Source organism: Typha latifolia, chromosome 12 (assembly GCF_019914945.1).
Source record: "Typha latifolia isolate L0001 chromosome 12, TyphaL0001v2, whole genome shotgun sequence".
Lineage (NCBI taxonomy): Eukaryota > Viridiplantae > Streptophyta > Magnoliopsida > Poales > Typhaceae > Typha > Typha latifolia.
The window spans coordinates 4560097-4573133 of record NC_133097.1 but is presented as its reverse complement, the minus strand read 5'-3'; the positions used below and the strand labels follow the sequence as shown (position 1 = coordinate 4573133).

Here is a 13037-nt window from a genome sequence, read left to right as displayed (position 1 = left end):
CACGGTATATGACTTCATGAAGAAAGCTCTCTAGTTTACCAGACTCCACACTTGTTATTCAGAGTAATGCCTTTCATTAAAAAAAAAAGGAAAAAAAAATCAGAGTAATCCTAGCCTAATATTTATAAAATGTAGCTAGTGAGTAATAAGTTGCACCGACGTCATGTACGAAGATCTTTCATAGAAAACGTTAATTTGCTTCTATGTTTGGTCTCAGTGCCTGACTAATCATAAATAATTAAATACAATTCCTAAGTGAGCAGAAGCATTGTGACATGGTTTGCCTGTGAAGGAACAGATTAAAGGGTTAAATAAAAGCTACCATTCAATAGAAAGGGAACGGGGAAATGATATTCCAAGATACTTGTGAGGAATGTACAGGAATAATATTCCAAGATTCCACCATACGCAATTGCTACTATGAAAAAACAATGAGAAAGACGAGCAAATGAAAAATAATAATACCTACATTTTTCTGACAATTAATATCAAGACTATGTATAATCAGCATTATTTCTGCTTATCCAGAGTACCAAAAGGATGATTTGGTCCAACCTTCTTCAGGGGACCAAATATGTAAAACAACACTCGCTTAGATGAACCAAGGAACCTACAGAGAGTGGGGAACCTTGGTTGTGACTGTAGGTAAAACAAAAAAAACGCAAATTAAAAGAGAAGTGCCTACCCTTGAAACTATTGCCATGATGTCACCTGCTTGTAACCTAATGTACAAGGTTCCCATCCACAATCTGGCTCCTTGCGTTTCAGCGTTCCACCAGAACTTGAAGGCTGTGAGGCACCCATAGTATGTACATCAGCTCGACTAGTCTGTGCTGGTGCAAGGAATTGAAATAAACCCCCCGCTTCCCTGCTTCCCCTCTCCACTGTCATACTGGAATTCAAGTCTAAAGAAGACTGAGAAGATGCAATTCCAGTTGAAAGTTGGGGTGCACTAGTCATACTCATTAAGAAAGGAGGCACTGAAGCAGTTGTGCCAAGTATCTGTGGTACAACAGTTGTTCCTCTAGAATCTACCATGTAAGGGATAACTCCAGATCCATAAACAGCAGGAGTGTAGGCCCAAGTAGGCTGACCATTCAACCCATATGCATGTGGGGGCATGTAAGCATAAGGATGAAAAGGCCTAGCTGGTACAGTGGATTCCACACTCAGTCCGTTCAATGAATATGGGTGTGGAGTTTGACAAGCAGAATCTTTTGTTTCCACAGCTATCCTTGATGCCCCAATTGAGGTAGCAGGATCATCAAGTTTAGGGCATGAAAACATGCTCAAGCTTTTCGAAAACGGTTTGCTGAGATTTTGCGAACCACCAATGTCAACGGATGATGGTTTGTCATTCAAGTCAAAGTCTCTCTCTGAAGGATGCCTAGAGAATGACGACGAAGTGGAAAACAAGCTTTGATCTCCATTCTCATGATGAATATTCCAGTGCAACGATGATGGATAAGTAGCATCCTCATTTCCTAGGCGATTGAGGTCCAAACTAAGCTTGTCTGCTCTTCTTGGACTAACTTCTACGGAAGAGCTCCTGGAGAAGTAGTCACGTTGAGGTGGTTTCATAGATGTTGGATCAGCTGCCAAGTTATTCTCATTCCCAGACAGATTCAAATCAATCTCTAGGATGCTCTTTTCCTGCTTTGAACCAGAATATGTATTCCTGCCATCAGGTGTCCTTCGAGGAGATGCAGGTCGAAAAGCACTTGTGGGTGCAGAACCCCTCCAACCCACTGTGCTTTCAGACTGTAGCCTCCTAACTGTCAACTCTGGAATACCCTTCAAAGCAGAAACAGCTACAGGTGTAGATAAGTTAACTTGATTACTGAGGGCAGGATTCAAATTATCCTCAGTAGAAACATCCTCATTTAGATCAAAATCAAACTTATTCTTGTCAATTTCAGAATCTATTTCTTTGACTCTAGTTGTCATTTCTGTTGAATCCGTTTCTTGTTCATTTTTCTCAGCACTAGTGTCAACTTTCTCTGATTTCAGTGAACTCCCATTTTTATGGTTAGAATCGCTGTCAGAAGAATCATTACCTGTTGTCATTTCATTGCCATATTCTTCAGTTCGTTCAGGTTCCTCCTTGCCATCTACCACATCAGGCAGATGGGAATCCAATACTCCTGCACTGATATCTGGAGAAGAGCTGCAGAATGGTTCTCGGTAATCAACAACTTCCCTCTCAACTTCTATAGCAACTTGCCTTGCAACTTCCAGAGCATCAATTTCTCCACTTTCCAGCTCCATATCTGCCCTCTGTTCGATCACACTGCTTACCTTGTCCACTGGTTTGGATGAAACACAAGGGATAACACGATTTATTTTCTTGCTTGTTCTCAAACAACCTTCACTCTGAAGATCTTTACTTTCACCATCAACTTTTGTGGCTTCTTGTCTCTTAAAAGCACTCCGGGAACCATCTCTCTTAGTCAACCTAAAACTACCTGATACATCTACAACATCCCTTCTGACATTTAGAACAGAATTCAGTTCTTTCGTGTTTCGTAAGTTTTTTGGCAACCTACAACTAGCACCAACACTGATTAGTTGAAGCTCCTCATTTTTTGTCTTACAGGGCATGATCTCCTTTGAGTCAGTATTGCATGGTATAATGGATTCCATCACAGCCTTACCAGAAGGTGATAAAGCAATGTCAAGACTAGCTTTATATGTGCTTTTCTCCTCTGTTTTCAACTGAACATTCACATCTTTAACACCATCTTCTAAAGCTAAATCTTCATGAGGGTCATCAGATTTTAAATTGTCATTAGAAGCAGCACAAATGCTAGTGGAATTTTTCCCTGCACCGAGAGAAGACTCTTTTAAGATCTCCTGACAGGTACTTTGGGTGTCACCAGGTACGAAAGTATTAGTATCACTTGCACCTGCTGAGCTCCCTGAAGTTAACATAATTTGGTTTGGCACATATGTTTTGCCTTCAACAACAGCGCACAGATGAGAACTGCCAGAGAGCCCAGTTATCTTTGAGTTGCACAAATCACTGTCGGCAGATTGTACTTTACAATTTCCTTCCTCAGATGTGTTTTTATCAAAAGGAGGCTTCTGCTCCTCTTGGCATGACCTGATGTTCTCCTGATTCTGACAGCCTAAATCACCAATTGTTGCACTATTCCACATCTCCAACAAAGTCCTTGCCTTCTCCTTGATGTTATGATTCTTGTGATTTAGCAGCTTTTCAACTGTCACAGAAATTTCTGAAACAGATGGCATTTCCCTCTCAAGTGGAAGCCTCTCGAGTGATCTTAATATTTCATTTACTAAATCATCTATAGTATCATCATCATCATCATTATTACACGTCAAAGATTCTTGAAGCCATTGATTAAGAAAGCAGAGCCCGTTTAACTCCACAAAATGACTAAGACAATCCATCTTGTCTGTTGCTGCTAGAGTGCCCGCACAGGTCGACCATTGTCTTGCAACATCAGCTACATTATTTACGATACATGCTCTCTGGTTTTTCATGATAGAAATAAGTTCTTCAACTCTTGCAAGAGTTGCAAGGCCATTCTTCATCTCAGTAAGAGTGAAGAAATCTTCTAGGGTCATACTGTAGCACTCAAGAATATTTATAAGCTCCAACTATGTCATCCTTCCAACATGCTAATATTTATAAGCGACCCTTGACAAGAGCACTATGATGAAATTTGGACTAGTATCCCTAGCTCCTCTTCTGCAGTAACAAAAATATGGTATAATTGGAGCAGTTTGGTCAATATTAGAATAAGTTGACAATTAGTTTAGTCTAGAATATATGGGTAATATATAAATCCAGAATATGTTGATAACTATATAACATTAGGAAAAGTAACAAATTATTGACAACTAAAAGATAAGAAAAGCAATATAATTGTTTCTCAAAGCAAATTTAGTGCACTTGCAACTAGCGAATAATATCTAATAAGACACTCGTGACTAGTTAATAATATCTAACAAGACAAAACTTACAACCTCTAAGGAATAATCAATGAATAATCACATAGGAATTCTCAAATCATCATTGACTTGCTTCTAAGAGAATGTGACACCTTCAGTAAGATTTTTCCTTGGCATGTTACACAATAATCACTAGAAATGTGCATTTTCAACACAGAACAAGAATATCAAATAAGAATACTCCAATATACGATATATCAATGTATAATGTGTATAATGTAGATCTAGTTCGGTAGTTCCTCAACACTAAATTTCTGCAATTGTGAAAAGGTTGAATCAATGTACAAAGAATCTAGTTGTGGATCATCTATCTTCAACATCACGGATGGTCCTCCGGATTTCCTTGAGGTGTGTTTATAGGTCATATGGTGATGATTAATATGTGTTGCATAGATAAGACTTGCCAAGTAAATTATGAAAGTAGACACTGGCAGAGATATTGTAGAGCAGTTGGAATCTAATGTCTGAACATACCAAATTGTCAACTGTCTATTAGGTATTAGCAATTGAAAATAACCAGCATGTTTTTCTGATCTTATAAATTGCCATCATAAAAAATCCAACCTCCACATATTGTATATCCAGATATTATCTGCCATAGTTGGCATTGTATAGATTAGATAATTGATAATCAAGGATCAACAGTTCCATCCAGATGCATAGAACAGGAATAAGGCTTACATCAGACAAGTATTTCCCAAATGAAAAAATGATTTTAGTTACAACCACCAACAATGTTAATAATCATTGCTGCTCTCCAATCCTGCAACATCAATAAGGATTTCTAAATCATTATGAACTTTGGACATATGTATATTAATTATAAATTTCTGAAATAAGTGACAAGACCTTGTTTCCGCTAAGGCAAAACTTCCATACCCTTCTTAAATTCCCTAGCTTGATCCAACGATTGTAATTGCCATTTTAGCCAGTATTCCTTTATTTATGCCCGGTACTGGTTCCTCCGTACTGGTTTTAACTTAATTCATTAAGTGCTTAAAGGGCTAATAAGTCATTAACTATATTAATTATGGAGAGAATTAAGGAAGAGAGAGGTTTGTATTATTGTATTAGAGAGACGAGAGAGAAAAGGACGTGGAATCCTGATCAGTTAGGGAATGATTTACTCACAAATAAATAAAATCAGATAGATTTGAATTTGAAATTAAAGTAAACGAATTAGACTATAGATTATGCAAATCTAATCAATTTCGAATCAAATTTATTTACATGAAATTTTGAATTAAATTTGGAAGCTGTGAAGGGAGATAACTTGATCATAGTAAGATATTCTTTTTTTTTCATATATAAGCATACTGAATAATGAATTTGGAAATGAGATGGAGAGAGATAAGGATATAGGATATGTAGATGTTGATAAGAATCAAATTTATTTCATTATGAATGAGAGAGAGAAATACAGAGGAGAGTGATAACATTCCCATACTAGAATTCTAATATGGAGATAACTGCCGGTTGAAAAGCTTAATATTATGATATCTCAATTTCACCATTGGTTCTGTCAATGGTTTGATCTTTCTTTCCACTTAAATAACCAATTTGATAAAAGAGTCTGGATGAAAAGCTCTTCAGCCAACTATAAGACAAAGGTGTCAGATTGATACCTACAGCTTAAGGTACATCAAAAGATCATAAGAACATCTAGTTAAATAGTCTAGAACATTAAAAAGCAAAATTTGAATTGTTGCTCTCGTGAAACCGGACATAAGATTCTACCTACTACAATTTTATTCTTAGATCATTTCCATAATAAGAACCTTAAATAAGAGAGGCTACAGGTGGATATGATTGACCTAGTTCTTACACCTAAAAATAATCAGAATTGGATTAAGAAGGTCTAGAACTACACAAAGAACAAAGTGAGAGTTTTCCCTGCTTCAAAGAATCCCATCCTGTGAAAGGTGTCATAGATGCCTATCTCATGATCACTGACCTCATAATATATGGATAAGATATTGAGGCCAAGATTTGAACTGGCTGCTAAACCTGGGCTCTACACATTTTATGTGACCAGATCTTCACCTATAAATCATTATTTTTCATTTACCTATAAAGGACTATTGTATGATTTTTATGAGGAATAAAAGTGCGAAAGAAATTCATATATTATGAGGTCAGCCAACAAGAAAATACTGATTTCAAGCACTGCATTAAAAGATATATTTGATAGGGGCTTTGCATGCATTCTCTTATTTGAATATATATTATGTATGTGCATATAACCTTCAAAACCTATGGTTTTTGCATGAGCATACTTCAAGTTACTTTCTGAAACAATAAGCTGAACCATTTAAAAAGTAAAAAAGACAACGATGCCCTTAAATGAGAGGATGCATGCCGACGCTAGCTTGGGATGGCACGCGTGTTGGCACACCTCATGACACTGGCATATGTCCTGCCAAGTGTAGGCGCATTGTGATGTGCTGCTAGCACACTTCCACAGTCTTGGCACACACCAAACTAGATACTACGCTTTTTTTAGAGCTTAAAGTAGCTTTTGATGGCTAATGGAAAGTATTTTAGCCCTAGATATTGGTGTGACACATCAAATTTTATGCAATAGGAATGAATCGCCATCAAGAGAATAAGGGTATCTGTCTTTTATTTTGAATGGATTATAACTGTTGGTTAGCTTTGGGAGGCATCCATGCCAAAAAAGCAAGGATTTAAGGGGTATCCATGCAAAAAAAAAAAAATCTTTTGAGAGATATATATACAAATATCAACTTTATAAGGGCATACAAACAAATAAGGGCTTTTAGAAGGGTATACATACCCAAAAAAATAGAGACTTCTTTATATCTTTTTCATATTCTCAAAATTACCATCTTTTTCTCAAATCCTCTTACCAATAGAGAACAATAGCACACGTATAGAGCCTGTATTTTCTTGTTGATGCTCAAATACAGAGGGCTTTTCAGAAAAGAAATTACTTTTATCATATTTTAAATGTTGGTAAATTGGTCATATTTTTAAAGGTTAATTAGCTTTGGAAGGCACCCATGCCAAAAGGGGAAGCTTTTAAGGAGTATCCATCAAAAATCCAAATGTTTTCAGGGATATACATGCAAATATCAATTTTATAGGGGTGTACATACAGATAAGAGATTTTAAATTGGTATGCATACATACATATATATATATATATATATATTTACCTTGCCTTCTCTCAAATCCTCTTACTATTAAAGAACAATCATTTATCAACCACATACAGAGCATGCATTTTCTTGTCGATGCTCAAACAATAAGGGCTTTCTCCCAAAAAGGATTAGGAGATAGAGTAAATGATAACATACAACATTATCAAGTTCATAACATTGGAAAGGACAGAGCTTTCAAAGCTAAGTCCTCCATGTTAGAAATTTGGTAGTAGGAAATTACTACTATTATTTTCTTCCACTCTTTCATACTAATCTTTTTACAAATAATACTGTGATTACATCTAAGTTCTACTCCATCTAGAATTGAACACCATAAATTTAATTCGCAAATCATTATAAACTTTCTGCAGAAAAAAAGATTATGCATAGAATTTATTTTGTAGTTAAACTTCCTAAGACATACACCTTAAAATACTTGTCCAAGTTACAAATCTAACGTCTCATTTCATTTCCAAATCTATAATTACTCTAAAACATCTTAATGAGGAAACTCCTGAAATATTTATTTTGGTTTCTAGCTCAAATTAAAGTCAAACAAATCCTGAAAGATCCTAGATGCCAGTACTAGAGCTTCATCCTTGTCAGCATCTACTTCACTGAGTGAGAAGATATAACTTAAGAAGAGCTAAGTTATAAAAGGTTTTCGGAATATTTTTCTATGCCAATCCCATGCTGGCATGGTTGCAAATATGCAATTGCTGCCTTCATATTTAAATATGCCAATCAACATGTAAGAAACAGTGTCCAAACCAGGAAGCAAACTTATTGATTTTAAAGAGTATAATCTTGAGGACAATAATAATGACAAAGAAAGTAAAAAAAAACTACTGGACAAGACAAAGGGAGTAGACACAAGAAGTTGACCTAGAAACACAATATAAGCATTATATTTGACTGTACATTCTGTTGATTGATATACTCATCCAAAAATCTCATAAAGTTTGCCGGTGACAAAGTGGAGATAACATTCTCAATCTAACTAGTATGGGTGTTCAGAATCAGTCTATGTCTCTACGATCAACTTATATAGAACAGCCAAAAGATGATATTGGGACATAGGAGGGTACAATGGCTTGATAGCATAAAAAAGGAGCCCCTAATTCATGAATCTACTGCAAGGCATTGATACTATATCATTTTGATTTCTTAACAAAGTAGTCAGAGTTCACATAAATGAATGAAAACAAAAAGGAAATGGAGGAAAAGTAATCTCAAAGACAAAGCTTTCATAAACAAAGATTCGCAAATGACAATAGTCTACTGAACCAAATAACCAAATTTGCAGCCTTGACACCAAAAAATGAACTGAAAATACAAGCTAAAAGAAGAAAAGGTTTGCTAATTAAAATAACAACAAAGATGAAAGAAGAAAAAAACAGTAGCCCTAATATGGCAGGTTTCCCCATGCGGTTGCACTGACAGAACAAACTGTCGCACGCTCCTACTTTCCTATGATTTTTCTACAATCATCAACAAAATCTTACTCCAATTTCTACAAATGCTGACTACCAAGTCTAGTCTGCATACTGTCCACAGTTATATATTAAATAGTCTGTCATTTAATAAGCAAAAAGATGGAAAGACCTAAAAGCAGCAGACGGAAACCGATAGTGGATCAAAGTTTTGGAATTATACTCGCTCTAAAAATTTATTAATTTTGGCGTATTCCATCTCTAACAAAATCAAACAACAAAAGATCCTTATCAAGCAACTAAGATCATAACTTATCTTCAAATATCCAAGATAATAACCCACAATTTATGAATTTGAAGATACGGAGAAAAAATTAGTAAAATAACAACAGGCGACGTGGTAAAAGAAATAAAGAAACTCTCGTTCCATATAAATATCACAAATTTCAGATCATCGGAAAAAGAGGAAATCTATCCAGAACCTTTGAACCTCAAATCCTACCTGATCCCCTTCCAGCATTAGACAAGGAAGAAAAAGAAAAAGAGAGAAACAAAACGAAATTACTCTAACATGGCTCAAGAATTGCATCTTTTAACATAAATCATATCATAGAAGTGGAATTGAACACAGCGACGATAGAATTACGAAGGAATAGCGAAGAGATCTAAGGAAAGGATCAGGAAAAAAGGACGTGAGATTAAATTACCCAGAATGAAGAAACCCTAGCAAACAACCAATCGCTTCTCCTCTCCTCTCTCTCTCTATCGTGCAACCTCTCTCTCTCTCTCTCTCTCCGTTCTTTTTTTTTATCTTTCTTCTCCTCCAACTCCGTCTTGCTATTACTTTTAGTTATTATTATTTTATTTTCATGTGAATTCTCGTATCACACCTTTCGTCATCGACGTATTACCGATGATACCCCTCATGCTCTGGAATATTCTAAATGAGGAGTCTACTTTCTTAATTATCTCATTATAGGATGCTGTTACGTTAATTAATTAGGTAGAAGATAAATTAGTAATTGACTTTGGCGTTGTCTCTTTCAACTATTTATCCCTATCTCCATAATCCCAAAGTGATAGGGACGGCGGTGGACGATCCCAATAGGGACGTGAATATGATGTTGAATATATTTTGTAAGCATGATATTTACTCAAATTTATAGCATAGTTACTGAACTTGTATATAAAAATCATATTTGGCATTCACATAAAAGTTATGAAATTAGGTTCCTTCCTATTCTTATGTCACTATTTTCATAATAAGTCAAATTACATATATTCATAATACTCAGTCGTCTTATTTTGACGACAATTTGGTTTTCCAATATGAAAAGCGCTCTCGGAGATACAAAATCTATTAATTTCAATTGGATTTTATAAGTTTGATACACATATGAAATGAGATATATGTTAAAACACCCAAAACACACAAGCACAATCGACTAGCTAATTATAGACCGTCATGAATCTTAAAAGTAGTATAGTGACTTTAGCTCCTTTAGTAAGTTAATAAGAAGACAAATAGATAAAAACAATATGACAACTACCAAATCTCATTGCTACTGAAAGGGAAGGAGGAAGACTAGCCATGAATATCTTATCACCACTCACAAAATTGCACCAACCGATTCGAGTGAGCCCCTTGGTGCTTTTAAAGGAAACACTAGCGAAGAGGAGTGCGACTACACCTGGACCTGAGCCACCTTACTGGAGAGAGAGATCCAAGGTGGTGGCACTCCTTGCGCCGCCACCCTTCATTAAAAACAATAAGGCCAACTTATCGACAGGCAGACGAGAAGGGTCATGAGGGGAAGGATTGACAAAATCCTGAGGCAATGTTGGATCTTTTATCGACGCCCAAGGAAGAAAGAGAAAAGGACAAAAATAAAGAAAAAAATATATATAAAAGAAAAAACTAATCACATAGGAAACTCCCATCCTCTAGGAAGAAGGCCGACATCAGAGCTGCGAAAACAATCGTGGCGCAAGAGAAGAGAAAAATAAAAGAGGAAACTCTAATAGAGCTAGGGTTAAAAGAGGAGAAACAATTTGTCTTTGATGCTAAGATCTTAGCTAATCATTTATACTAGCTTTCAATAGTAATAAGTTGCTTCTTAGCATGCTTTATAGTAGTGGTCTATTTCTTATTAAGACTAAGTTTTTGGGTTAATAAATAAATATATTTTTAACAGTTCTTAAGTTTTTTTTTATTTATTTATTTAGAGAGAGAATAACTGTAGTCGTCGATATCAATGAATCAGCCACAAAATCATACTATCTTATCCCTTATGAATCTTCATAAAAGCTTAAGCTTTAGAGCCAATTGTTATTTAATATTGCTATGATTATAAAGATGCGTCCATGGGAAAGGTATACTTTGAGAAAGGAATGATTGTACAAACGTTTCAAAATTATAGTCTTAACCTAATAAAGAGTATTTTATGATGACACATATAATAGTTTAACACGTTAACGTCTAGTTGGGGGCATCTAAGGCTATGTTTGGAATCAATTATAGATGGGATTTAGTTGATTTCATTTGGAAATGAATTTGGCTATTTGGAAAAGAACAAAATTGAATGAAATACATCTAATCATATTATTTGTAATGAGGTTGGAATTTATTTTATTATGTTTTCTACTCGTGAGCTTTAATAAGTAACAGATTAAAAGTAAATTAGGATTAAAATTGAACTTAGATTCAAAAGATTATTTTGCCCTTGTATCAATTTCTCAAAAGATCGTTAATAAAATTTTATGCTCTAAACTTCAAGAAAGAAAAGGCAATTTAATTATTTACCTCTGTTTGTTAACCTTAACAATAATATGTTAGGAATATTCTACTAAAATTAACTATAATGTGTTATGAACCGACTTGATCCGATCCGTAAGTTCTGGACTAGATTAAGGGCGTGACTTTTGAAGAAAGCTGCGGATAATCTAATTATTTGATCTTCCTGCATTTTTGATATGTTGTCGTTCTTGAAAAGAGCTTTCCAACGAATCCAAGATTGTAGAGTTTAGATGGCTAGATCTTAAGATATCGGCCAAACAATAGCTGAATGTCAGATAAATCCTAGCTTGATAGCCCTTTAATAACTAGTAGGTGCTAGGTTAATTCCTTAGTGTGAAGGGGGATAAGTTATTATAGAAGAGGGGGATTAGAAGTTAGAGGAAGCAGACTTAGATGGTGGAAGGAATGAGGTCGGAGAGGGCGTCAATGGCTTGAGACAGTTGAGAAGAAAATAAAGGCAATTTCAATTATCAAATTCCCACTCCAATTAGGGTTTCCTCACATATTTATAGAGGCTCACCCTAGGGACTCAAACAACTAAGTTAAAATCCTAATAAACTAATTAAACCAGTCTTCCTCATCTTCTCGGATTAACCCTTCGTTTCATCGCAAATAGATTCCGAATTTGGAGAAATCATGAATACCAAAGTTGTAGATCTAGAGGTTAACAATCTTATCCAAATATTATTCGGGCGACTGTAGATTATCTTGCGAATATTTTTTTAAAACGCAGAGTTAAATTTAGTTAATTAAATAAAATCTTAACATACTAAGGCTCTAACTAAATCAAATAGTTAATAAGATAACTAGACTCAATCCATTGAGTTCGATGTCTTTCAAGGTGATTCGATCTAGTTCAAATCACATCATAATGGTAATCCTAAAGGAATAAAAATATTTTAGAATAATTATAATATTTTAGTATAATAGAAAAAAGTGATAGTCATGAGTTTAAGTGAAATTATCTCAAATTTTAAATGACACCCTATATTTTGACTATATTATAAATAAAATTTTCTCTTTTTAGTACATATAGAGACTCATATTTGTCAAAATAATACCGAGTAAGAGCTAATTTTAATTTAACAAGAATCTAGAAAATAGAATAAAAAATAGAATAATTCGTTAATTTTAAATGATATTTTTACATTTTTTAAATTATTCTTATCTTACTTCTCTAATATGACATTTAAGATCCACTTTGTCTTGGAGGTTTGATGTTTGATTTTAATATAGAAGCTTGATTTAATTTTATTTTGTTGGAAATAGGTGTTTTCCAAGCTAGGGGTTAAAATGGGTCGGATTAAGTTCAACCCGACTTGAAATCATATCCGGATGGGACTAAATACAAGTGCAAATTTGGTACCCATTTTGGATTCAGATTTGGATATGGATAAAGAGGTACTTAAAATAATAGAATTAGATCCGAATATGATTAGTATAATTTATTTTGGATACCGGATATTCGTTTACCCATGAAATTCTTAATTAACTTGTTACTTAAAATATAGGTAAGAAACCTGACTTAGGGGTGATAACCGAGTCAGGTTTGCTAGGTTTGGGTCAGATCTATAGTAATGCAAGCACAAACATGACTCCTTTATTAAATATGTCGAATATTCTAAACACGAATACAACTCATTTATTATACAGGTTAGAATTTCT

The 13037-nt window shown here is 34.8% G+C and overlaps 1 protein-coding gene across 2 annotated transcripts; it reads right to left on the bottom strand.

Annotated features, from left to right (window-relative positions):
* Nucleotides 1-449: 449 nt before the first annotated feature.
* Nucleotides 450-9406, bottom strand: LOC140799110 (uncharacterized). 2 transcript variants are annotated; one of them, XM_073153259.1, is made up of 3 exons: nucleotides 4828-5146; nucleotides 4660-4741; nucleotides 450-3715 (listed from the first exon to the last, which is right to left on the bottom strand). In XM_073153259.1, exon 3 carries the CDS (start codon nucleotides 3589-3591, stop codon nucleotides 694-696), a length of 2898 nt encoding a protein of 965 aa, XP_073009360.1. In that variant the 5' UTR covers nucleotides 3592-3715; nucleotides 4660-4741; nucleotides 4828-5146; the 3' UTR covers nucleotides 450-693. The 2 variants fall into 2 exon arrangements, with proteins under 2 accessions (XP_073009360.1, XP_073009359.1); XM_073153258.1 differs by lacking the exons at nucleotides 4660-4741; nucleotides 4828-5146 and adding an exon at nucleotides 9283-9406.
* Between the last annotated feature and the right edge of the window lie 3631 nt (nucleotides 9407-13037).